Source organism: Paroedura picta, chromosome 5, assembly GCF_049243985.1.
Source record: "Paroedura picta isolate Pp20150507F chromosome 5, Ppicta_v3.0, whole genome shotgun sequence".
Classification (NCBI taxonomy): Eukaryota; Metazoa; Chordata; class Lepidosauria; order Squamata; family Gekkonidae; genus Paroedura; species Paroedura picta.
Window position 1 is genome coordinate 80,354,757 of NC_135373.1, and position 27,332 is coordinate 80,382,088.

Below are 27,332 nucleotides of genomic sequence, written 5' to 3' on the forward strand. Positions count from 1 at the left end.
GTCATGAAAACATACCACATGTATCATACAGAGAGCATCAGTGCAGAAAGTAAACTAAAGGAGGCTGAGAAGCAAGAAGAAAAACAAATTGGAAGGTCGGGAGATCCTGTTTTCCATATTCGGCTTGAGGAAAGACATCAGAGGCGAAGTTCTGTGAAGAAAATTGAAAAAATGAGGGAAAAAGTAAGAAGCACTTTATGAAAATCTGTTAAAAATTTAATTGTTGAAGAGATGCTTTAAACTCCCAGATTTTTTGGAAGTTTTTGTATTGTAATTTAATTTTAATGCAGAATGAACCTGGGAGTCCTTAATTTTTGGAATATGTGTGTAACATAGATGTGAAAAAAATGTCCAAGTGTATTTAAAAATAGCAGTGTTGTACATACTTCATATACAGTTGTTTTGACAATTGCTTTCTGAAATAGCCTATAATTATTGGATGAAATAATTAAAGCATTTTTTGCCATATTGGCACTATTTTTTTTCCTCAGCGTCAAGCAAAATATTCTGAAAACAAGCTGAAATCCATTAAAGCCAGGAATGAGTACCTGCTAACTCTTGAAGCAACGAATGCTTCTGTTTTCAAGTATTATATTCATGACCTTTCTGATCTGATTGATGTAAGTAGATGGTGTTTGTGCAGTTCTCATGTTAAGGCACAGTGTTTGGCATTTCTGTTCTGCTTTTCATTTCCAACACTTATATAATCAGTTCGGTGCAATCGTCATGCGATTAACCTTGCTATTGCTCATTTTGAAGCACTGCTATACTGTAAAATAAATTAATGTCATATTTTAAAGAAAGAAGCACTATAATACAGAATTCAGTAGCACAGTCTATTACTGACTTCAAGGGGAGGAAATGTGATTGTTCATCGTCCCCTGAGGCTAATTCTGCATGGACAGAAAAGGCTGGGGCGGTGTCAATATGAACCCAGGGCTCATACTTGTGATCATGTGATGTCGCCGCCAGGCCGCCGCCCTCCCGGGCCTGGTATGAATCAGGCCTCAGAAGCCCTGAGCTAAGGGATTGAGAATTCTTTCACGTTCCCTTTTGGCACTGGGGGGGGGGGGAACGGGGCTTGTCCCCCATGACCTGTCCTTTCCACCCTACAGAGGCTTGCAGAGGGCAAAAAGTGCCCTGGACTTCTAAGGTAAAGGTAAAGGTATCCCCTGTGCAAGCACCGAGTCATGTCTAACCCTTGGGGTGACGCCCTCCAGCGTTTTCATGGCAGACTCAATACGGGGTGGTTTGCCAGTGCCTTCCCCAGTCATTACCGTTTACCCCCCAGCAAGCAAGCTGGGTACTCATTTTACCGACCTCGGAAGGATGGAAGGCTGAGTCAACCTTGAGCCGGCTGCTGGGATTGAACTCCCAGCCTCATGGGCAAAGCTTTCAGACGGCTGCCTTACCACTCTGCACCACAAGAGGCTCTTCTGGACTTCTAAATATATATATTTATTATATCTTTTGCCTCAGACAATTGCTTCAGTGCTCTCAGCATACTTTTCCATGTTAATCTATAGCCATAATGCAAGCTGCTGGTAAAAAGAAATGTAAAAATGGTAACATACTGGATTGCTTTTTGTTCATCCAGTATTCTGATTTATGTCCTCTACTGAAGATAACTATTATTTACTCTAAGAAATTACTGCCTGGGTTGAGTGCCTGTCAGGTAACAAGTCACTACGAACCCTTCTGTGTCACACCTTTTCTACCATTCTAGAAGGACAAAAATTGTAATCCTGGGCTAAAAGTAAATATATCTATGTTAAAAGCAACCACAATTGTGTCTAGCAGCAAAAGGGTGCCGGGAGAATCTTACAAAGAGAGACCTCTATGAAACAGTCCCATCAAAAGAGAATTCAGTCCTCTTAGACTCTGCCCCACTATTGACTGATAGGCAAAGTTGGGCTAAAATAAATTTGGTTTAGGGCAAGACAAAAATATAGCGATGATAGCTAGACTAGGGTATGGGTTATGAACAAGGGATGGGATGTGCTGAGGTATTAGCATTTATGATGAGTGAGAATAATACTTTGTTGTTGAGGCCAGGCAAGAAGATAGCATTGGACTTCTTGATATATACCAACTGAGCAATTTCCTGTTGGATTCTCTCTTTGAACTTCTTTTATGGGAGAATAGTGACTTAGTTCAGCAGAAGACTGCTCTGGAAGATTAAAGTGTTCACTTACTCATTTCTGAACAATGCAATTTTATTTCGTTTTTCATAGAGATTGACCTATTTGTTTAAGGTAGAGAGAAAGGTATTGTTGACATGTGATGGTATATATCACATTGTCTTAAAGATGTATCTTCATTCTAGATGCAATAATTAGACTACCTTGTAAAAGTAACTGCTGCCTAATATTCCTTCTACTATTTAGAATAAATTACCTAGATTTCTTCAGAATTAAAATTGTGAAAAGAAACAGCAGGTCTGACCTGCTTTCTTATTGTTGTTGCTTTTTTGCCATTCCAGTCAGGATAATTAGTTAGGTGCAAGATTTTTCTGAGTATGCACAAAATGAAATAACAGGTACAACAATGTTAAACTCATTGTAAGGTATATTTTGAGAGGCTGAGTAGTTTGAAATGTAAATTTAAGTTCAATGTAAAGGCCAGCATTCTGTTTTGCAGAACTGCATTGTAATTTCGAGTGTGAAGTGTCTGTTCTTGTTTTAAAGTTGATGGATTCAGTACCAATAAATTTGCTTTAGGATTTTTTGGGCTGATCCTGCGTTGAGCAGGGGGTTGGACTAGATGGCCTGTATGGCCCCTTCCAACTCTATGATTCTATAATTCTATGAGTATAGGAGATGAGAGAAATTATTATTCTTAACACATTTATAATATTACTAGCTTCAAAGTCCGTTCCTAAGAACGGCCCTTGAAAGGGTCCCCTCCCCTCGCCCCTGGCCAGGCAGCTTAAGGTGGCTTTGGTCTGCAGCTTGCAGCGAATCAAGTGGGGTAGTCAGGGGCTGGCCAGCTTGTTAGCAGGCCGAGCCTAGCAGGTCGGGAGACCCTCATTAGCAAACCCAGCCTAGCAGGCCAAGAGGCCCTCATTAGCAGGCCCTCCACCATGACCCTTTGCCCAGGCCCCTTTCCCCTTACCTGATGCTGGCTTCAGGCACTGAGGTGTGTCTGAGAACAAAGAGGCTAGAGTAAGGTGACCAGAATCAACAACCGAAAGGTGGGATGCACCGCCGCTGAGCAGCCAGGTGCTGGGAGCGGTGTGTCTTCGTGGGGTAAAGTTGTAATAATTTGAATATGTACTTTCATTTTGATTATGAAGCTCTTCAGTTTATTTCGGCTGTTGCTTGAATATTGCTATTGTGAAGATCATTCTATTTGTTCAGAAGATTTGTTAGTACATTCAATAGATATGTGTGTTTAATATTTGTAAACCTTGTTGGATGGTAGAAAATAATAAAGCATTGATTATTGATAACTTTTAAAAAAAATAAAATTTCTTTTTTCGTATTTTATCAGTGCTGTGATCTAGGATATCATGCAAGCCTAAACAGAGCCTTAAGAACATACCTCTCTGCAGAATACAACCTTGAAACCTCTCGACATGAAGGTCTGGACATCATTGAGAATGCTGTTGACAATTTGGAGCCACGAAGCGACAAGCAGAGATTCATGGAGATGTATCCTATGGCTTTTTGTCCTCCAATGAAATTTGAGTTCCAGCCCCATATGGGTGATGAGGTCAGTAGCTGGTGACTCTTTATAGACAGAAAAAAATGCAAACAAAATTTTGTTTGTAGCTAGATGAGCATTTCCCTCTGTTGTCAACTGTGATTTCCTTTTTGTTGGTGTCTGGCTTTATGCATTTGAACAAAGAGTCTAGTTAGAATAAAATGAGAGCCAGTGTTATTCATACATACACAAGCTGATCAGCAAACAAGCCCCTCCAAAGAATACTGCTCAGAGAACATTTTGTGTAGACCTTAATTTGCCAGCTGCTCTAAACAAATCCCATGCCAAACGAACCCTTCATTACTGCATATTGAATTCTGCCACCACACTAGTGAACCTTCTGTACTTTGGCCGAACAAGTTTCAGCATATAAACAAGGACAGCAAAAAACTTGATTTTAGACTGTTCTTTTGCTATTCGGTGCCTTTCTGTAACAGTGTTAGAAGCATTCAGAAGTACAAGGAGATACCAGTTGGAAATAGATGATAAACAACTTTTCAGAAACTTGAAGGTGGAATGCACTACAGAATAATCTTTACTTATGGTACACATAGGATGCATCCATGGTTAAATGTGCTTTGCCCCAGCATTTCCTGAGAAGAAGTGAAACTAGCTTCCTGCAACACAGTTAATATTTTGTAACAGATATATGTGTATGAGGCTATATTGGATAATCCTTGCTATGTAGTCCATTATGTTTGATCACTGTAGTTACCATTTGTCCACTCTTATTTTAATGTTCCATTAGATTAGTCAGGTCAGTATCCAGCAGCCAGTCCATGGAGAACTCATGCTTAGATATCAGCAGTTACAGTCACGACTGGCCACATTGAAAATCGAAAATGAAGAGGTAAGAATTGCCTCTGCTCGTGATGGGAGGTAGTGTCATGGCTATTTCATGATGTCAATTATTGTCATAGTCTCTCACAGGGAGTTAAAAATCAACTGAATTGATCCATTGGGTACAGTTTTCAGCATATTTTTTTGAAAGGGAGGATATCTTTATACACAAGTTGGCCCATGCTGTGTGATTTGGGGTGATATTATCTGATAAAAGTATTTCAATATCTGTGAGCCTAAAATTGGTTTCTGGGGGCTAGCAATTATGAATTTTGTATCAATGTAGCTATCTTATGTCTCAGTCAGTCATATAATTAAACTGGTTTCTTTTGGTTTTGGTTTTATATCTAGAAATAAGGTAGCCTCAACTAAAGCTTTGCATTTTTGTAATGTGGTTTGTGATATTGGTACGCCACTGTTTTATCAAGAATTATCAGAGACTTTTTAGAGTCCATTAGCAGTGCAGTTGTAACCAGCTTTTTCCACCCCTCTAAGCCCTTTAACTTCAGTGTCATTAGAAAGGTGTAAGTGGCTTTAGGATGGCACTGTTTAGCTTCCCTTTATAGTCATTCTGAGGACATTAATCTGCTGTTCCTTTCCATAAAGTAATATGCACTTATAAACCCCAGGTTAAGAAGACAAGTGAAGCTACTTTACAGACTATACAAGACATGGTCACCATTGAGGATTATGATGTTTCCGAATGCTTCCAGCACAGTCGCTCAACCGAGTCAGTGAAGTCAACAGTTTCTGAGACTTATCTGAGCAAACCTAGTATTGCAAAAAGAAGAGCTAACCAGCAGGAGACTGAGCAGTTCTATTTCATGGTATGTTTGATGTTTCCCCGGACATATGATAGACTCCCTAATACCCAAACTTAGACTTTTTTTTAATTTAAAGGAGCAAATATTCAGATATCAAATGCATTGCACTCTGTCTCTATAGAAGTTCAGAGAATACTTGGAGGGAAGTAATCTCATCACAAAGCTTCAAGCAAAACATGATTTACTGCAGCGAACACTTGGTGAAGGTAAGTGGTTCAGAGTAGAAATGTTTATTATTATTATTATTATTATTATTATTATTATTATTATTATTATTATTATTATTATTATTATTATTATTAAATTTATATCCCGCCTCCCCCCAGAGGCTCGAGGTGGGTCACATAAAAACCAATCCCCTAAAACAATAAAAGCACAATAAAACATAATACAATTAATACAAAAGTTACGACAAGAATGGCGGCCAAATTCAATATAGCTAACCAAATTCCACACCCCCTAAGAAGGGAAAGGGAGGGGACAGATGACAGACGCAACCGTCACATTTACAATGCAGAGATACATAGATGTAGAGACAAAATAATGTAGACCATTTTCTTGGTGTTCTGGAGTTTTTCTTCCTACCAACATTGTAATTACTTTTATGTGCAGAATAGGCCATATGGTCTTGATGCAATGTAGCATGCATGTATAAATAGTTTTTGCAGGTGTATGGATTCCTATACTTGTGACATATATTTACAGAAGGGCTCGGATATAATGATACTCAGTGGCTCAGGAATCACACGTGGCTCTTCAACATGCCACTTGTAGCCATTCTGAGCAGCATTCCCCAGTATGACAGCCACTCTGTATTTCAGGAAAGTGGGCAAGGCCCTTAGCCAGTGGGGACCATGGTTGCAGTTGGTTTCTGCCTTGAAACTACTGAATGTAAGGTGTGATAGTCTCTGAGGTGCAGGCTTGTGTCAGTTTTTATTGTAGCTCTGTTGCATGTGTATATTGAAATATAGATATAGGGGTCATAATTTTCACTTTTTACCCTTAACTTTTTTCAGTTTGGGTTTAGTATGCCAGTAGGAAATAGGTAAAGCAGCAGTGATTTCTTCAATCAGAAAAGGAATTAGAGTTCTTAACAGATTTCTGGATACTGGTTCAGTTCAGGTGCAATGAGCTTTGGTTTTTTTGGGATTGCGCCGCACCTTGATTCCTGTGTACATTCCTTGTCAGTTTCTTTGATGATGCCATGATGTCCATGCCAGCAGACTGTGGTCAGTTGTCCCCCACCTCACCAAGCTGTGTCTTCTAGTTTGGAAGGATCATGCTAACCATAATTGGCAAAGCTGTTTTTTCCACAGTTCAAAAGGAAAGTATGCACAAGAAAGAAAGAAGGGCAAAGGAGGAAGTGCATTAACCCAAGGCGGGGTTTTTAGATTCTCCAAACCATAGTTTTGAACGATTGTCTGAAACTGCCATTGTAATTTACCACATTATAACAAAATTCCTTGTTAAATAACAAGTGCATATAATTATTTTAAAAATTTAAAAAGCAAAAATTGAACACATAGAATTAAGCAGAAAAGAAAGAGAAAAGTTGCTTTTGAAGAATTAGCTACCCCACTGTGCCAGGACACATATGACCCATTTTGTGTTTGGAAAATTCCTAGGAATCATGATATCTTTCATTCTTAATAGGCTTTACCTTACGTTTTCTGCTGTAGTACTTATTAGCTACTTCCCTGTAGGCTGAAATAGGGCCTCATAATGAACACAACATATTAGCAAACCTGCTATGCAGCAGCATGATGTTACCAGTTAGTTAGTTCATTTTATTACTGAGGAAACGTGCCTTGCATTTCAAAATGCAATCCTTGTAGGGTAATTCTTGTAACAGCAGGATTTCCTGTGTTATTATGAATCATAGAAGGTCTGTCTTTCATACTTTTCAATGAGATTAATAATGATTCTGTTGCAGCCTTGCAAAAATGAGTTTAAAATATCTTCAACCCACAGAATTTAATAACCATCCATTTATATCTTTTGTCCGCCACATGAACACATATCTTATTTGCTTCTCAATAGAGATTATATGAAATAAATAAGTATGCATGTGTGTGTGTGTGCATACACACATTCAAGGTCAAGTTCAAAAATTGTATTTCAATACAAAATGAGCTACACAGAGTCAGCAGTAATAGTAAAATATATACTGGGAATCAGTCAACTGCTTGCATATCCCACATGCCTGAAGGCAAAATTTGGCAACATAATTAGTTATCTTAGGCGAAGATTCTGCAAGAAGGATCCTAACCCCGCTCGCTGCGCCGCGGGCGCCACAGACTAAATAAAGCCGTAAGGGCTTTGGGGGAGGAGTTAGGGCGGGCTCTGTCCGGAATGAGGAAGGATGCCGATTGGCCCCTTCCTCTGCCTGCCGATTGGCCTCTCCGATTCCCGCCCTGGCGAAAAGGGAGCAACTGCGAGCCACGCTGTGTCTATAACAGTGGTGTCTATAACAGTGGTTCTCAACCTGGGGGTCGGGACCCCTTTGGAGGTGGAATGACCCTTTTACAGGGGTCGCGGCAGCGCAAGAAAATCAGTGTCTCCTGAAAATCAATTTTGGTCCTCTTCCATTTCATCCACACAACAGCCTTACGGGCTACATTGAGATAGAGCGTTCATCTGTCTGGAGCAGTGGAAAAGAGCGAGATCGGCATGGTGGGACAAGAGGCAGAACTGAACTGAGAAACCCTAGGAAAAAATCAATTTATATATAATCATGAACAATGGATCTTCACGCCATTGGTCAGTTTTGGTTTAATTTCCGTGAAAGAACACTTGCATAATTTTATGGTTGGGGGGCCACCACAACATGAGGAACTGAAGGGGTAGTGGCATTAGAAAGGTTGAGAACTACTGGGCTAGAAGGTTGTTACATCCGTAGTGTATCTTGTGGGTAAATAACCACAGATACTGGAATCATTGCAGCTCTTTATTGGTAAGATAAGATACAAAATAAGATACAAATTGTACCAAGACCACACTAAAAATACCCCCCAAACCCCCCACAATATATACACACACAAGACAAAGAGATCACACATGGCCATGTGCCATTGGCCAGATCTCACTGATTGGATCCCACAGTGAGGTTCCTTGGAGTGCAACTGTTAGAACCCATTGATGACTGATCCTACCTCAGGCCATGTGCTTGGTCTTCTGTAGGATCGTTAGCCTGGTCGCATACATAACAGAGGTTGTTTATTATGAATCCATCTATAAACAGTGGGTTTGTGAGCCAGGTTTCTTGGAGGCAGATGATGTAACGTTAGGCAAAACAAGAGTTAAAAGAATTATCAGCTCTTGGAAGCCCAGCCAGCAATATTCCATGTTAGGAATATGAATATAGAGATCAGGACAATTTATGATTTCTGGGTAGTTGGGGTTTGTTTCTGGCCAAGTTCCTGAAACCATGTTTATGGCTGAATTGTGTCAGTTTGTGCAGTATGCAAGCATAAATATCGTGAAACAAAATCTGGATTGTACTCTGAAAGCACTAATAGTTTTCCCCATTAATGCAAATTCTTCAAGTGGAAGTTGATTATTGCTACTGTCCTCCAGGCCAAATTTAGGAGCAAGTAACCCATGGTCTAGATTAGATTGAGGCTTGCAGAACACCAGGATCAGGAATGTGCAAATAGTGTAAATGTCTGTGCTTAGACCGTTTCCACATAGAGACGTTAAACTCGTGCCACCTTTTGCTTGCAAACACGCAGTTGGAAGTCGTGCATTTGCAAGCTTCTGACAGGAGAACCTCCTGCATTTTTTTGTTGTGGCTTTTTGCCTCCCGATAAGGCAGCAAGGAAAAACAAAGCGAACTTCTCCCTCTGCTACTCAGTTTGTCAATCACCACAAGCCACAAATCAAAGCACAGCGGTTGTTTTGGGGACTCAAACTTCCTTCCCCTCTCCCTGAGCCCTGAAATTATTCCCCCCCCAAAAAAAAACAGCACTTCTGTGTTTCTATGCGGTAACACCACAACAGAGAAGCATTTTTTAAAATTAACTCTTCAGTGTTGCTATGGAGAAACACCAAACAATAAAGCATTCCCCTCCCCTTTTGGGATCCATGGTGTTTTGGTCTCTATTTACATTCAGGTAGATTTGTGAGAGGCTGACTATGGTATCTGGATCCCAATGAGTGATTTTGTGTGAACAGCGAGGCTTAAAAATGAGGAGCACGGACACCTAGCTGATCGGGAGAGGACTGCTTCATCACACACATACCCTTTCCCTTTTAACACCCAAATGCCAGAAAACAAAAACAGGGATGTATCTTGGCTGCCCAATCCCAAAACAGATTAAAATAATAAACAGAACATTTTATTTTAACTTGGGGAATGTAGATTTGTGGCCTTGCAGCAACGCGGACTGCACCATTTAAAAAAAAATTCTCATGAGCAGGTAATAGAGAGAGGAGGGTGGGTGCAAGGGCGGGACAATGCTAGCGAGGCTGTCACACATTTCTCCCTCCACATGGACTTGCCCCTGGTTGCTCCCCAATGTGAAGTGCGACAATGAGTAGCAAATCCAGTTTTGGTGATTTCCCTCATCATGAGGAAAATCTAGCCAAACTCCGCGCCAGACCCTGGACAGCCTTGGGTTGCTGATGCCGTTGTGTGGAAGCAGCACTATAGCCCACCAGCAACTAGAGGCTGTCCAGGGGCAAATTCCTTGTGCGGAAACGGTGTTAGTATTCTAAGTCCATCACCTCCTGTAATATTCTTTGCTATTTGTAAAGGTTGGTGCAAAATTCAATTTCTTGATATTAAAATCCTTCCATTATTCTTAGCATTAGCAACTATCTATACATGTGCTTGACAACTAATGTGGATATAACTTAATACAGATTTATAGATCCTTGCATTTAAATGTATTATGCAAGTATAAATTGAGGGAAATTATGCATGCCATTTACAGTCATAAAACTAAAAATATAATAACGATGAGGTATTAAAAAGTTGACTAAGTGAGGGGATACTCTGATAACACTACCCATATTAGGTAGTATTGTCACTAGGCTTCAGCTATCTTGTTGGAATTCAGATCAGATTTGAGATTTTTAAATCATTGTTTCATGAGATAAAGTGGAGTGTGTCCAGAGGAAGGCAACAAAAATGGTGAGGGGTTTGGAGACCAAAATGTATGACAAAAAGTTGAAGGAACTTGGTCTGTTTAGCCTGGAGAAAAGACAACTAAGAGGTGATATGATAGCCATCTTCAAGTACTTGAAGGATTATCGCATAGAGGATGAAGCAGAGTTTTCTGTTGCCCCAGAAGGTTGAACCAAAGCCAACTGGATGAAATTAATTTAAAAAAAATTAAGCTATACATCCAGAAGAAGTTCCTGACTGTTAGAGCGGTTCCTCAGTGGCTTCCTCAGGAGGTGGTGGGTTCTCCTTCCTTGGAAGGAGGGACTTGGAAGTTTTTAAGCAGAGTCTAGATAGTCACCTCACAGAAATACTGATTCTGTAAATTTAGCTAGATTGTAAGTCGGTGGGCAGAAGGGATTGTATCTGAGCTTGGCTCTTGTGGCCCTCTCTTACACAGCCAGGGAAATGCCAATGGCCACTTTGGGATCAGGAGGCAAATTTCCTCCAAGCCATGAATTCTGGGGTTTTTCTTGGGGGGGGGAGATCATCTGTACAAGGAATTGGGGTCACTATGGGTGGCCAAGTTACTGTGAATTTTCTGCATTCTTCAGGGGGCTGGACTAGATGACCCTGGAGGTCTTTCCAACTATGATTCTATAATTCTTTGTGGGAGTAGAAATCTTGTGCTTGAGTTTAAAGCATAATTGAAATGTGTTATTCAGTGAAATTGTTGGAAATGAAGTTATTTGAAATAAAATACTTTTGATGAAGTAAATGAGTACACCAGCTTGATATAGTGGTTAATAGAAGTGGCTTCTAATCTGGCAAGCCAAGTTTGATTCCCCATTCCCCTACAGGCAGGCAGCTGGGTGGCCTTGAGCTACCCCTGATAAAGCTGTTTTGACTGGGTGGTAATATCAGGGCACTCTCAGCCTCACCTACCTCACAGGGTGTCTGTTGTGGGGAGAGGAAAGGAAAGGCAATTGTAAGCCACTTTGAGGCTCCTGGTAGAGAAAATTGGCATATAAGAACCAACTTTTCTTCTTCTTCTTCTTCTTCTTCTTCTTCTTCTTCTTCTTCTTCTTCTTCTTCTAGTTCAGTGGAGCTGGTCAGAGCTGCTAAGTAATCCCTATTGTAAGGAATGGAGGATCCATAGCAACAGTACTTCATGGCTGTACACTGGGTGTTTATAATATGTAACATCAAAGTTACACATTATTATGTGGCATCTATTTAAATATTTACTTATATAACTGCAGAGACACCAAGGAAATGCATTTTTAAAACTCTATGGATTACTGGCAATATGCCAACTGGTCTTGGCAACTCTCTCTTTATTTTAACATTGAACAGCTCACTAAAATTACTACTGTCCAGTCTCAAATGTACCAAACTTGGGCAAGGTGACTAAATGCACAGTGGCTGGCCAACTTCGGGGATTCCTGAATAAAGTGCTTAGACTCATTGCAGTCCGTTTTCAAGGCTGGTTATGGTACTGAAAAAGCCTTGGTCACCCTGGTGGATGACATGTGCTGGGAGCTGCACAAGAGGGATGAGGTCCTGTTATTCTCTTGGCCCTCTTGGCAGCTTTTGATACCATCAATAACAGTATTATTCTGGATTACCTTTCAAGACATGGACTGTGAGGCATTGTTCTGTGGTGATTCCAGTCCTACCTCAAGGGGAGATTTCAGATTGTGGTGCCGGGGTACTACTACTCTGTCTCTTAACTTTTGGCTTCCATGTAAAGCTTGACCAGGGATGGGCACAGACACTTGGGATGCGGTTCCTGGGCTTTGGAGCCAATGAGGGGGGGCAGGAGGCGAGGGCAGAGGCATGCAAACACTGAACTCTGGGGGATGGCCAGCCAACGGCCAAACCGCCAAGCACTTTGGGCCAAGAACAGAGCTAATAGGTGAGGGCAGGGGCAGACAAATGCCAAGCCACAAGAGATGGCCAGCCAGTGCTGGGGTGCAGAGTCTCTCCGGACTGGCAAGAAGAGACTGAGGGAACCCAGGAGGGAAAAATGTGGAAGAAGAGAGAAACAGGCAAGCTAGAGTGGAGGAAGGAAGGGAAGACGCCTGAAAGGATGGATTGGCACAGTAGGGGCAAAGGAGTGAGACAGCCTGGAGGGAGGGAGAAGTCTCAGCAAGCCCGTGGGAGGAGAATAGGAGAGTGGGGAACAAAATACACCATAAAAATAATACGTCAGTGCAAAGATTAGGAAACCAACTTGAAAACTTGTGTCCCAATTTACAACATGAAAACTTGTTACTCCCGTGAGAATTTTTATCGGATGCTATTGAAGAGATTGCTCCTAGGAGTCCTCTTCGCCTTTTCCACAATCAGGCTCCTTGGTATTCCCAGGAACTTTGGGAGAGAAAGAAGGAAAGAAGGAAGAATGTGTGTGGAGGAAGACTCGTGACGAGGCAGCTAGGACATCTCATCGCACGCTTATGAAGGCGTATGAGAATACAGTGAAACGAGACTTCTGCACCACAGAAATCGTGTTCACCAGCTCTCACCTGGCACAATTGTTTAGAGTAATTAGGTCTGTTACTGCCCTCAAGGAAGGGCATCAAACAGTAAGGGAATTGGATTTGAGCTGTGTGGCTTTATCAAGTTATTTTGTGGACAAAGTTCTGTTGCTCCACTTCCTACCACGATTGATGCAGTCCGCGAACTGGAAGCTCTGTGGCCGTCACAGGCAGGGTTAGTGTTTGATGGCTTTATATGGCTCTCTTTAGATGGCTCTCTATAACCGAAGTAGACAAGTTGCTGGGATCAGTGACGGCGACCACCTGCCCCTTAGATCCCTGTCCGTCTTGGTTGCTCAAATCAGGCAAGCAACGGATAGGAGGCCCCTTGAGGGAGATTGTGAACCTCTCCCTAACATCGGGAGAATGCCCCAAAGGGCTTAAGAAAGCTCTACTGAAAAAAGCATCACTGGACCCACGGGACCTCACCAGTTATTGCCCGGTCTTGCATCTTGTGTTTCTGGGCAAGGTGGTGGAGCAGGCCGTGGCAGACCATCTCCTAGCTTTCTTGGAAGAAACTTCAGCCCTTGATCCGTACCAGTCTGGCTTCTGTGGTGGCCATGGGGTGGAGACTGTGTTGGTTGTCTCAACTGATGATATCCGGCGCCAGCTGGACCAAGGCGGTTTGACTATTCTTATGCTTTTAAATCTGTCACCCTGTTTGATGTGGTCAACCATGAGCTATTGGCCCACTGCCTCGCCGGAACCGAGATTAGGGGGGACTGTGCTGTAATGGCTGGTCTCCTTTCTCTGTAACTGGACACAGAGGGTTGTAGTGGGGAATAAGTTGTCACCACCTTTTGGGCTCCCATGTGGAGTACTGCAGGGGGATATACTCTGTCCCACTCTTTTTAACATCCACATGTGCCCTCTGGCCCAGCTGGTCCAGGGCTTCGGGCTGGGTTGTCACCAATATGTGGATGATACCCAGCTCTACCTCCTATGGATGGCCAGCCAGACTCCCCCCCCCCTGATACATTTGCCAGTTGTTTGGAAGCAGTGGATGGATGGCTCAGGCAGAGTCGCCTGAAACTCAACCCCTCCAAGACGGAGGTACTGTGGATGAGTAGAAGAGGCTGGGATCAGGAAGCGTTCCTCCCATGCTTGGATGGGGTGCAATTAACACTGCACTGACTGCCAGGAATTTGGGAATGACCTTTGATGCCTCTCTTTCTATGGAGACTCAAGTCACAAAGGTAGCCCATCTGTGCCAAGCATAGCTACTAGTATCCTACCTGTCTTCAGAACACTTGGCTACAGTGATCCATGCAATGGTTACTTCCAGGCTGGACTATAGTAACTCACTCTATGCGGTCCTTCACTTGGCTTTGATCTGGAAACTGCAGCTGGTACAAAATGTGGCTGTGAGGGTCCTCACTAGTACATCTTGGAAGGCCAACATCCAGCTGGTGCTACAACATCTTCACTGGATACCAGTCTGCTTCCAGGTCAAGTTCAAGGTATTGGTTTTAACCTTTAAGGCTTTATGCAGCCTGGGTCCTGCTTATCTGTGGGACCGCTTATCTGTCTATGCCCCCTGTAGGGCTCTTCACTCTACAGGTATGAATCTACTGGTTGTCCCAGGCCCCCGGGATATCCACCTGGCCTCGACCAGAGCTAGGGCCTTTTCAGCCCTGATCCCAACCTGTTGGAATGAGCTCCTGAAAGAGCTAAGGGCCCTGTTGAAATTGTCAGCTATCTGCAGAACCTGTAAGATGGAGCTCTTCCACTAAGCATATGGTTTAGGCCAGTATGGGGTCGCAGAGTTACCTTCGGTGGATCCCTAATGTGTGTGTCAGGTTAGATCCCTTGCTCCCAGGGAAAGAGCTTTTGACCCATGTGCTGAATAGGGGTGGTGGTGGAGGTTTACTTGGAATTCTTATTGACTGCCATCTTGTTAATTGTTAATTTTTTTGTCAATTTATATACTGCTGCTTCTCCTAAGAACCCATGATGTTTCACAGAATAAAATATTAAAAACTACTAAAACCCCTTAAAAAACCCCACTTTACAATAAATAACAAGCAGCGACAACCTCTAATCAATTGGTCTCCTCCAACCTTGTTTATCCGGAGGCCAAGTCTTCTTCCACTGGGGAGTGGGTGCAGATCTACTAAACCGTGGGAAGGGGTCCTAGTTGGAATACCAGAGTTCTGTCTTGACCTCAACCATGTGCCTGGCGGAAGAGCTCCATCTTGCAGGCCCTGCAGAAAGCTAACAAATCTGGCAGGGCCCTTAGCTCTCCCAGGAACTCATTCCACCAGGTTGAGGCCAGGACAGAAAAGGTCCTGGTCAGGGCCAAGACCAGGCGAACATCCTGGGGGCCCGGGTCAACCAGTAAATTCATACCCGCAGAGCAAAGAGCCCTGTAGGGGGCATAAGCAACCAAGCAGTCCCGCTGGTAAATAAAACCCAAGGTTAATGCCAAAACCCTTTTAGGGATTTGACTGTGTTTTTATTATTTTATTGTAAACCGCCATGAATCACCCAAGAGCAGCAGTATAGAAATCAATCAATCAATAAATGGGGATTTCATACCAGTTTTGAATTGGGGGTATTTTAAAAGGGGTTCTCTTAAAGTCAAATCATATATGTTTCAGGAAGGCTAAAATATTAGTGTAAATCAGCCTGCAATCAATGTATATTTAGAACTCTATTTCTAATTTTCACATGGGCTTACCAATAGTAGGAGGACTGATTAACACTTGCCATGGCATCCTTGTGAATTTAGCATAGTGTGCAAGCAGAAATGTAAGTGCAGACATTGGCATTGGAAGTGGTTTAGGACTGAAAGTGAGCTGGACAGCTTATGTAATGTTACATTAACGTTTAGCTCCCTCCTTTCTCAAATAATTGTTCCCTTATCTCTTGATCTCTTCTAGGTCATAGAGCAGAATACATGACCACAAGGTAAGGCATTGTCAACATTTGTGTGTAGGAAGTTTCAAATATAATAAAGCTCTGACACAGGAAAATGTGCATCTGCTCTATAGGATGAATACCATAGGTTTGTAACAGACTACTGCAAGAAGGGATTTTTGCTTCCCTATGTTCTGAGGGAATGTATGGAAAGTGGATTGGGGTCTGCAGCTAATAGAAGGAATTGGCAGAACCACATGGGCAAATCTACATGAATTTGTGCACTAATAGAACAGAACAGAAATTTGAACAAGAGCCAATCAGACCCTGGACCCGAAGCCTCTATGCTTCCCAACCAGCCTGCAAATGGGTAGAATCTTGCACTCTTTAATTTACTAATTTGTATTAACTTTAGGGGTACTTGTGAATGTTTAAAGCACTATTGGGTGTTTTATAATCAGCAATTGAACCAGAAAGGAGCTGAACAGCTTTATTTTAAGTCCAAATTTATTTTTACACATGATGTTTAGAAACCAAATTGTTTAAAGATGTATATTTATGCTATGTAAAGATATATCACTATGTTTGCAAGATGTACTATTGTATGATAATTGTAGGCGCTTTCTAGAACAAGCCTATTTCAGAGTAATGATTCATAAAAATGATTATATTATTTTTCTAAGATACATCAAGCATAATAATCATAATGTAGTTTGGAAATAAATATTTTGTAGAATGGGCTCTTTTTAATTATGAATGCTAATATTTAAATTTTATGTGAAGCTCATTCTGTTCTCTCAAATGTTCCACTGTTCATTTTGCACCAACATCCCCTACTCTGATTTCTAAAGGTCTTCCCTGAAGCCCCAGAAATACAGGAAGGCCACAGCCAGGTCAGAGTAGAAAGTTAATAGAGTAGTCCTCAGAAGAGCTATATCCTACTGGGGATTAGAAGGGCATAATGCTGTTAAAGATGGCACTATATTTTGCTTAATGGTGATTTTGTATGATTCATCAAGGTATGGCCAACAGGACTTGCCCAATGCTTCTTGTTGCAAAGGCTGATGTAGATCATTATTAAGACTGATGCAGATCATTATTACGTAGAGGCAAATAATCATATTCAGTTCTGTCTTGGTAATCTTCCTTCCTAGTTGATCAATGTAATGTTTCCTGACCGCAGGAGAAAAATATAGTGTATATACATTGATCAAAGGATTCACTGGATGTTGAGGATGGTTGATATGACAAGCTGTGCATGATATGATAGCATATCAGACACAGCTAACATCCAGATATTTAAAAAATACAGTAATGCAACAAGAATGTCACAGGCATGGTAAACACATCCAGCTACTTAAACATGTACAAATGGGTAGGCCACCATGAAGATGCACAGGTGGTGCCTTAAGAACAAATTAATGGACAATCTTTACTCTGTTTGGGGTCAGTGTACTCAATGTACATTTCACTATTTACTGCTTTGCTGAAGGTGCTGTATTATTTTGTGACTGTCTCCATTTTATTTTTCTCTTATTTCTAAAAACATTTACAGCCGAGGACGAAGGAACTCCCACACAAGACATCAGGTACAGACCTAGCGAAATGAAAGTACTGCACTGGTTTTCTCTGGCTTCCTGCTCTTTCTTTTGGATTATTAAGGGCTATTTTCATTCACAAAGTGAGAACAGCATGTCACAGCAGGTGCTTCCCCTCAGACTAAACTTCCATTTACAAGGATCCCAAGGGTTCAAGGCTCATTTTGCACCAAACTATTAGACTAGTTTCTAATGTACTGAAACTGAAAAGTTTTGCTCTCCTTGTACCAAAGATCAAATCTGAGCATAAAGGTAAAGGTAAAGGTATCCCCTGTGCAAGCACCGAGTCATGTCTGACCCTTGGGGTGACGCCCTCCAGCGTTTTCATGGCAGACTCAATACGGGGTGGTTTGCCAGTGCCTTCCCCAGTCATTACTGTTTATCCCCCAGCAAGCTGGGTACTCATTTTACCAACCTCAGAAGGATGGAAGACTGAGTCAACCTTGAGCCGGCTGCTGGGATTGAACTCCCAGCCTCACGGGCAAAGCTTTCAGACAGCTGCCTTACCACTCTGCGCCACAAGAGGCTGTAAAAATCTGAGCATAGAACAAAGATTAAGGGGCAGTGGTTGTGAAAAGTGAGAGCAATTTCTTTTTCCTACTAAATCAAGCCAACCTAGAAATTCCTCTGCAGGATTTCATGTGGAAGACTTAGCAGGAGCAGAATGCTGCCAAGAGGAGAACTTTTATCAGGGCCGAACAACATATAACTGCCTGACAGCTTTTAAAGAATGAATTGGCAGGAGGAGGTTCTGTTTAACTTTTTTTCTTCCTGCCCCTTATACCTTCCTCAAAGTGACTCTTCCTAGCTGTTTTCCCCCTGTGGCAGAACAGATATGAGGATCCATCGTTTTTCATTGAAAAGGGCCACTGAAACATCAAGAACTGATTTTATTTTAAATTGTAATTATTTTCCCATAAACTAGTCAGCAATCCTAAATGGCAATTTTTGTGACAAAAATGTGAAAAAGTTGATAGGCAGAATCCAACCATCTGATTATGTTGTACACATACATTAGCAGATTCTGCTTAATTGCTGGATTTCTTACTGCCATAGTATCCCTTTAGCCATTTTGCATCCTTCTTTGTGTATGCAGTTTATGTATTTTAAGTACATCATGTTTAATTGTGAGAGTCTTGTCTTTATTTGCTTTGGGAAACTGTAGTGTTCTTATATACTTAAGTTCCATGATTAAAGTTCTCTTAGTTCTGCAGCAAGGGAAGAGCCATGAATGTAACCCATTGGTCTACTGTTTTGGACTCGATATGCCCACAGAGAAAATAGATTTACTGTTTATCAGCTTGTGTCAGCTCTCGCTTGGCTTCAGATTGCAAGGATACTGATCTCTAATGCAAAACAGTTCACATTGGAAGGTAATCTAGAACTGTCTTCATATTCTGAGTAAAGTCATGGTGATTTTTTTTCTTCCTCATCTCCCAGGACACTGGAAAAGTTATTCCACTCATAGTAGAAAGTTGTATTCGATTTATCAACTTATATGGTGAGTTCCAAAATGCCAATTAACATAATCCTAGTTATTTTTATGTTATTATGCATAACTTATAATAATTATTATAGCAGTTATTTTCCCCATTTAAACCGGTTTTAGCATCTAATTTATATCTCTCGTTCCTTTTGGGATTTTTTAGGCCTTCAGCATCAGGGCATTTTCAGAGTTTCTGGCTCCCAGGTGGAAGTCAATGATATTAAAAATTCATTTGAGAGAGGTAATTATATTTTTTTCAAACATACATAATCAATCATAGAATCATAGAATCCTAGAGTTGGAAGGGGCCATACAGGCCATCTAGTCCAACCCCCTGCTCAACGCAGGATTAGCTCTAAGCATCCTAAAGCATTCAAGAAAAGTGTGTATCCAATGTGTGTAATAGTGTGTAATAATGTTTTCCTCCATATCAGTACAATGGGATCATAACATTCTAACATTTTTTAATAGATAGAAGCAATTTATGTTCCTGGAAACTTAATAATTATTGCATACAGCAGTGTTTTGATAAGATGACATCTCTTGGGACACAGCTTGGACAGGTCTGTGGAGAACCAAAAATGCAGGAGAAAAGTAGAGCATTGCGCTGTATCAGATTCTGTGAACTTGTCCTTCTGCTGACTGCAATGACTTCCTGTAGGTCTCTTGGGTGCATGAAGCTTGCAGCATTTAGATGTACTGAATGTACACATCAGAAGCCAGTTAAGGCACGCGTTGTACACATTCCAGTTGAGATGTTTTACTCAACACTTTTCAACATGTAGATATCACTTGAGTGAAATATTCAGTTCCAAGCTGATGCCCAGGTCTCGGTCAGGGAAGAGGGGTGAAAGGTACTTGGGGTCTAGCTTAGATCCTCCATCTGCCCTGCTGTCCAGTTCAGTCAGATCCTCTCCTAAGTGCCAAGGGTGTTTGAGAAGAAGAAAAGTGACATAGAAAGGGTGCTTCCACAACAGTAATTGGACATCAATTTAGGTGGGTTCTTTATGCTTTAGTTCCTGTAATGATGCATATGTTTGTTAAGATTTCTTGTGATATATCTACCTTCCAACAAGAGCTTGTCAAAGGCATTGAGAACCTGAATACACAAATGCAAGTCTCTGTAGTCAGGATAGGGGCTCTTGCACTTATTTCATAATCAGATAAAACAGAGGTAATTACACTTATTTAAAAGAACCTCAAACACTTGTGCCTCTTGTCCCTCACTGGGATTGAACATTTTCATAATTTCATTTACAGAGTTAAACAGGGAAGGGTAGGGCAAGGAAGAGAACCAGTCCCTTCACTAACATGAGAAAGGGTAGAAGTTAACATAATTCAGATACATTTATCAATTCAAGACCACAAAGAAATCAAACTTACTGGACCTTGCTTTGTAGTAGATTATTTTGCATATCAATTATGTTTATAGTAAATGTTTGTTGGTAAAACCCATGCATTACTATGTTTTAAATGTTAGAACGCTAGAGACTTCCATGGTAAATGTTTTATCAGTTGCAGCCTAAAAAAGTTGCTCCAGTCTAAACCAGTCTAAGATCTTCCTGTGCTGCCCAAGACATTAAACTCTATAAATAAATAAAGTCTCTAAGAATGAACCAAGCTCCAAGTGCCAAGACAAGCTAAAACAGCCCCTTTGAGATTGGTTCCTTCTTAGAGCTGTTTTCCATGCCATAAAGGCTTTTGCTGTGGATGAAATACAATTGACACAAGGGCCCATTATGCACGGCCGCTGAAACGGTGATTTTGGGTCACGTGGAAAACGCGGAGGGGGAAGACGCGACGCATACCGGTTATGCACGGGACGGGACACAACGGCGGCAAAACCCAGAGTAACTGATTATGCACGCGGCGACCCCGGCGCCGCTTCTGATTGCGCCCCAGTCACCCGGAAACTGTGCTTTCTTCTGCGTTTCGCTAACTCAGCTTTTGCGGTAGCATGCACCGAATCTGCAGCCGGTTGCAGCCGGCACCGTGCATTATCGGTGATTTTAGTCGCCGCCATTCCACCCTGAATGTGCGTTATTCCCCCCGTACATAATGGGTCTAGGATATACCAGAACCTTGTTCAGCTCAGTTCTCAGCATCAACTCTCATCATTGTTGAAAGGAAAACACAATAAAGAGACATTATTTTCACCCTTTCTTCATTGCACTCCTAATATATAGTCAGCCACACAATTTGTTAGCTGCTAGATACCCATCTCCAATTCAGATGCAAGATAACACCACCTGCAGTTGCAAGAGCTCACTATCTCTGACTGATCCATTTCAGGATAAACCCTGACCAGCAAAAGATCTGTTCCCATGAAGATTTTTTAATTAGTTTGCACCCTCTGTCTTGCTGCCTTACACCCAGTCTGAGAAAGAAAGAACTAAAATAATAAATAAGATTTGAATTCTTCATTGCATATAATTCTTTTAAATCCCTGTCTTTTCCCTACCCTGCTTCCTACCCTTTCCTCCTTCAGTTTCTTCCTTTCGTTCTAGCTGTTCTTAGCAGTTCTTCCCTTGCCCTGGCTAGAAAGTGTCTCAGTGTTCTGCTTGCTGTCACGTCCCTAGGCCCGAGGTCTGAAAGGAACAGCACACACAAACTTTGTTCTTGGTAGTTTGGGATTCCCTCAGTCTCTGGTCTATTAACTTCGGGAAATGGCTATTTTCCTCAGGAAAGCCATCAAATGAAAAATTGCATCCCTAATTCTAATTTGAACAGTTCTCTTTCAGATATTTTAACTTGTTTTGAAATCACTCTGACTCAGGTGATGCATTTCAAAATAAGTGCCAAATTGGACAAGATCCATTATCAGAACCTCCTTTTTTTGCTTGTTTGAAAGCAAGTAGAGGATTCATCTAAATTTCTCCTCCACCCCCACAGATGCCAGTATTTTTCCTCCTGGGGCAGAAATCATCTTCAGATTAGAAGGCACCAAAAACTCATCAGAAGGGGTTTGGAAGACCTCCCCCGGAGGTGACTTCACCCACATTCAAATATATAGCCTCTGGTTGCTTTTAAATTCCTTTTAAAAACTCTTTTACAAAATCAAGGATATTCTTTAATCTTAATTGTCATGCCCTAACCCTACAAAGATTTGATTATTTGTCAAAGTTATGAAGCCAATGTCATCTGCAGTTATTTTGCTAAAAATTTCATTTTTCATTTATCTGTTCACTAGTTAAAACCAAGAGCTTTACACAATCACCAATGTTTTTTAAGCACACAGAATTAGTCTTTAAGCTCATGGACTTCCCTACTGAGGCTTGACATTGAGACTCCATTCTTTGTAATTACGATACACTGCAGTGAACCTATTCCTGAAATCACTTTAAATATATTTTTAGCTCAAAAAAAGATGTACAGCTTGAAGAAATCTGTATTTGTTTTGGGATGTGACTAGACTGAAAATGACTCTAAATGTTTATTTAACCAGTTCAGTGGGACCACCCTTGCACTTACGTCCCAATATATTCTTTCTGAACTTGATACTTAAGCCATTGGTAGTCTGTATAATTGAAGGGAAGGTTTATTTTAGTCAACTACATTCATTTTAATCCCATATGAGACTTATGAAACCAGTTATTATTCATTTACCGCTGCAAAGAATTCTATGTAGCAAAATGCTGTTCCACTAGAAAGCTTGTGAGTGTTTAACATGATTTATTTTTGCAGGTGAAAATCCTTTGGCAGGTGACCAAAGTAACCATGACATTAACTCAGTTGCTGGAGTACTGAAACTCTATTTCCGGGGGCTGGAGAATCCTGTCTTTCCTAAGGAAAGATTTAATGATCTTATTTCTTGCATCCGTAAGTTACATTTGTTCTTATGATATCTCAAACTATGGTTTCATAAATTCAATAGATTCCCCCCACCCACCCAAGCAGATAATACCTCTCATTTTCTTAAGAGTGGGCGGCTTGGCATTTTGTGGTGTTTTCCAGCTCTCTGTGTGATTCTGTGATTCTGGTAACAAAATCCTTCTCGATTGGAGCATGATCATGTGAACAATATTGACAGAAAAAATTTTAAATGGTTCTGTTGCACACATCATACGGTCGTATCCTCCGCTGTCACATAATGAATAACACCTGAGTTGTCTCCTATTATATTACAGGAATAGAAAATCTCTATGAGAGGGCTCTTCACATACGTAAACTTCTCCTGACTTTGTCCAGATCTGTCCTTATAGTACTGAGATATCTGTTTGCCTTCCTCAATCAGTAAGTATCTTCCTGTTGCAGCACTCTGATAGTTCATGTACAATTTATAATGTACCTTCATTTTGCCACAAAGGAATTTTCATTAGCAAAAAAATTAAGATTAGGTTTTTCTTCAGCTTAAAGATGTCGCAGGATAGGATGGAGAGTGATGACCTGACCATGAAAGTCTTTTTTGGGATGTTTTAATGCTCACCCCACCATTTTAATAAAGACTTCAGTTTTTTTCTGCAAATCTAGGACTTTCTGTATGTTTTAGAAACCTGTGTCTTGTTCATGGGTCCAATAGGACCATGTTGATAGTTAGAAACATTGATTACCAATGTGAGTTCTCTAAATAGGTAGAAACATATAACAAGATCATTCTATGATCCCTATGCTAGAGCATAGAAAGAAGAGAGCAGGTGCTGTGGGGAAAAGGGGGAGGGAGAAAACAGAAAATGGGTTTAAAAGTAATAGCTTAATTGGTAATAAAAAATCTTTCCACAGTTGATGCAACAATACAACTATTTTATTTAATTATGACTGTGGGTTGTACAGTCTTGTCTTTGCAACTAAAAACCACTGGTCCTTTGCTCATCATTAGAGGAGAACAACTGCTTCTCATATTTATGGCAGCTGTGCAGATATTTGAGGACTGTTGTGATGGCCTGCTTTAATCTGCACTCAACCCAAGTCCTTTAGTTATCACTGTTGAATCCTCTCAAAATTGTGACTGTCATACTTTAGATATATTGCCCAATATTTCCTCCAGGTGTCAAATTGGTTCCGAGCAGCCTTGCTCTCTTTACTGGTTATTCTTAAAGATTACTCCATGTATCTTCATAGCCATTAAGGAAATGGTCTTTTAATTCAGCTGTTTTTTATGATATTGAAGTTAAAGACTAAGCAACAGAATACATGATGAGACTAATACATGTTTCAGAACAAACTCCTTTTAATTTTTTTGCCTCTTTTTATTTAACCCCCCCCCCTCCACCAGCCTTTCACAGTACAGTGATGAGAACATGATGGATCCTTACAACCTGGCAATTTGTTTTGGCCCAACACTGATGCCTGTCCCAGACATACAGGAACAGGTGTCATGTCAGGCTCACGTGAATGAAATAATCAAAACTATCATCATTCATCACGAGACTATTTTCCCAGATGCTAAGGAGCTTGATGGTCCGGTTTATGAAAAGTGTATGGCAGGAGATGACTACTGGTAAGATAGAGGATGTTTTTAAATGTCTTTTACTAGTGTCAGCTCAACTTGATTTATGTATGAGTAACATATGCCTGAAATTCTCTTTTGGGGTCAGTAAAAGAAAATTTGCTGTGCCTCTGTTTTAGCAAAAAAAAAAATTACAACTCTACTGCCATTAAAGTTCTAGAAAAATGGGCATTATTTGTTTGTTTGTTTGTTTATTTATTTATTTAATGACATGTGTATAGTATAGCCAGGAGATCCTAAAACTATTGTAGCTAAGCAAGGGACATTCAGAGGTGCTTTGTCATTGCCTATCCCTGCTTCACGATCTTGGTATCCCTTGAAGGGTTGCCCTTCCAAGTGTGAGGGCCAGTTTTGCTTATTTATTTGTTTGTTGTGGATGGGTAAATTATTCAGCACAGCTGGCCACAGATACTTGCCAAAATATTGGCCCTGTTATAGTGAAGAACTAAGCTAGTTCCCAAATTATGAGGATGGATATAGAGGGCAACCCAAAAGAAATCCACTGATGAGATTTCTGAAGCAGAAATAGTTATCTTTCCTCCCTCAACAGGATCCAGCCTTAACAGATAGAACATGGTCTGGTTCCTGTTGCCCATTGAAATTAGACTGTACCTCAAATCTCTCCTGCTCATTCCCCTGCCAGGATACAACCTTAGACCTTACATTGCCCCAGATTCAAGAGAAGGATTAAAGCAATCAACGAAGCACTTTCTATTTGGCTGCAAAATTCTCTCAAAATTCTCAGCTGGAGCTCTTTGAGTATATCAGGATGCCTTGCTTGACAGGAAGATGTTTCTGAACAAGCCAGGGAGGGAGGGCAGGTAGCAAGATGGTGAATGATTCTACCTGTGGTTAAACTATGAGATAGAATAAGCAAAGCAATGCTAAAGACTAAAGGAATGCTAAAAGAATGCTGTATTCCTCAACCAGGAACTATCTGGCTGAATCATAGAGAGACATGGTGGAAAGAACCAGACATTCCAAACAAACCTTTCTGAAGCAGCTTTTTATTTATTTACTTACTTACATTTCTATACCACCTTCCCTTGCAGCTCAGGGCTGTTTACAGTATTTATTTAAAAACTATTTTAGGAACCGTGATCCCTGACTTCTTGGGGGGAGGGGTTTCCTTCTAAACTGCCAATAAGCCTGCAAATCTTTGATAAAAGTAACAGTCAGAAAGAAGATATAACATGGTCTGAACATATTCTGAAATCTAGACAGTCATTTTTAATTTCTGACAGTGATACAAAGTGAATCAACTGAAAATATATAATTATCTGTGGAGGTGTGTTGATGTGATAGCTTACTGGATGCTTTGAAAGATCCATGTGTCTGTCTACAAACTAACATGTTTTGTCTCTGCAGTGATAGTCCTTATAGTGAACATGGAACCTTAGAAGAGGTTGACCTGGATGCAAGCACAGAACCACATACCAGTGAGGATGGTATGACCTGTTTTTTTGGTCTGTAGGAATACGTGATTCACAGTGGAAATGCTGTTTTCCTCATTACAGCTCACGGTCATTGAAGAACATCTGACATAACATCCTTGATTTGAAATTTTTCTATATAATTTTTGTTTTTAACACTGATCGGTCTGTCATTAGCCAGCTGCTTCCTTGCTTCTTTCCTGGTTAACGCAGTTACAGGAAGGTCAAGTGAAAAATTTCTGCACTTGTCAGCACAATGTTTTTTGTGCAGTTTGATGTTCTAAATGTTATTTTAAACTCTGTTTTGTAAGATGCAAAATAAGTAATTTGTTTTGTTTTATATGTTAAAAAAGCAGGGCATCTTTTTATCATCATTACTATAGATCAGCTCCCTGTAAAGATTAGCCCACCACACTCAACCACTTGGACCTGTTGCATGATGTCCTTGATCCAAATGCTGTAGGCTTTTCTAGTTGAAGCTAATGCTACAATAAAACCATTCTTAAGGTGCCATAGAACTCTTTTACCCTGCAATAGGCTACTGTTTTGGAATTCAGACTGTAGAAGTTTCCCAAACATACTTTCTTCCATAAGTACTTTAATTACTGTGGCTTGGAAGTCTGAAGGTATTGGTACGATCTTCAGACACCATCAGTATTTTGGGCAGACCTGGATAGGCTTCTGGAGAACATTAGCCTTGCCCTTTCTAGGAACTACTTAGACTGTAGGAGTCTCCTAGCCCTACTGTCTTTTCCTAAGTATACTGGAAAGTACATAATATAAAAGTTCATGAAACCTGAATCACCTTGTCAGCTATTTGGCAGGGACAAAAAAGCAGGTGGATGAGCTGAATTCGGTTATTCTTCTTGCTCTCATTTACAAAACAACTGATTTAATAGGAATCCAGCTTGCTTTAAAAATCTGCATGCACTCTGCTGTAGATATTGAACAAGACTGGTTGACTGCAAATGTAATACCCATTTGTATGCACCATTCCTTACCCAGCAAGGAAAATCTATGTGAAAACCTCTTCCTTTCTAAGTTATGGCATCTGAATGATCAGGGTGCTTCTTACTTCGATATTCCATGCAGTATCTTGAGCACTGTTGACACATCATAAACCTTAAATCAGATTTTCTCAACCGCCCCTCCTTCGTGCAGGCTTGGTGATCTCCGCAGCTTCCATGAATTCTGAGGTGGCGCAGAGGAGGCCAGCACCCGCCAAGCTGTCTCAGCGACCCCTGGGAAAGGGCCAAAGCGACACCCTTGAGGGGTCACAACCCCCACGTTGAGAACCACTGTCTTAAATATAATCTGTAGGGTGCTTAATGGCAGCTTTCTCTTGTCCAAGAAATTGAAAATGGTTTCATTCTCGTGCACGCTCAGATATTCATCATAGCAATAGAAATCACACAGTGCACCACTTTGAGAAACAGTTTCAACATTTACAGGAAATGCAATTTGCTTTTTGTCTAAAATGAAAAACGCAACCCCAAT

At 40.9% G+C, this 27,332-nt stretch overlaps 1 protein-coding gene and 1 long non-coding RNA gene across 6 annotated transcripts in view; one reads left to right on the forward strand and one right to left on the reverse strand.

Moving 5' to 3' along the window:
* SRGAP1 (SLIT-ROBO Rho GTPase activating protein 1) overlaps window positions 1-27,332 on the forward strand; it is a 126,077-nt gene that overhangs the window by 84,953 nt on the left and 13,792 nt on the right. For all 5 annotated transcript variants that reach the window (XM_077338686.1, XM_077338684.1, XM_077338685.1 and 2 more), the window contains 14 exons: window positions 1-183; window positions 492-620; window positions 3,493-3,714; window positions 4,454-4,555; window positions 5,175-5,372; window positions 5,491-5,575; window positions 15,896-15,923; window positions 17,428-17,461; window positions 18,911-18,971; window positions 19,120-19,197; window positions 22,641-22,775; window positions 23,084-23,189; window positions 24,169-24,393; window positions 25,771-25,850. In XM_077338686.1, the coding sequence (XP_077194801.1) occupies window positions 1-183; window positions 492-620; window positions 3,493-3,714; window positions 4,454-4,555; window positions 5,175-5,372; window positions 5,491-5,575; window positions 15,896-15,923; window positions 17,428-17,461; window positions 18,911-18,971; window positions 19,120-19,197; window positions 22,641-22,775; window positions 23,084-23,189; window positions 24,169-24,393; window positions 25,771-25,850 (1,666 nt within the window). The remainder of the gene's footprint in view (window positions 184-491; window positions 621-3,492; window positions 3,715-4,453; window positions 4,556-5,174; window positions 5,373-5,490; window positions 5,576-15,895; window positions 15,924-17,427; window positions 17,462-18,910; window positions 18,972-19,119; window positions 19,198-22,640; window positions 22,776-23,083; window positions 23,190-24,168; window positions 24,394-25,770; window positions 25,851-27,332) is intronic.
* On the reverse strand, window positions 19-27,033 carry LOC143838014 (uncharacterized). Its single transcript, XR_013231197.1, has 3 exons — window positions 26,837-27,033; window positions 3,544-3,731; window positions 19-151 (listed from the first exon to the last, which is right to left on the reverse strand). It is a non-coding gene; the product is annotated as an uncharacterized LOC143838014 (long non-coding RNA).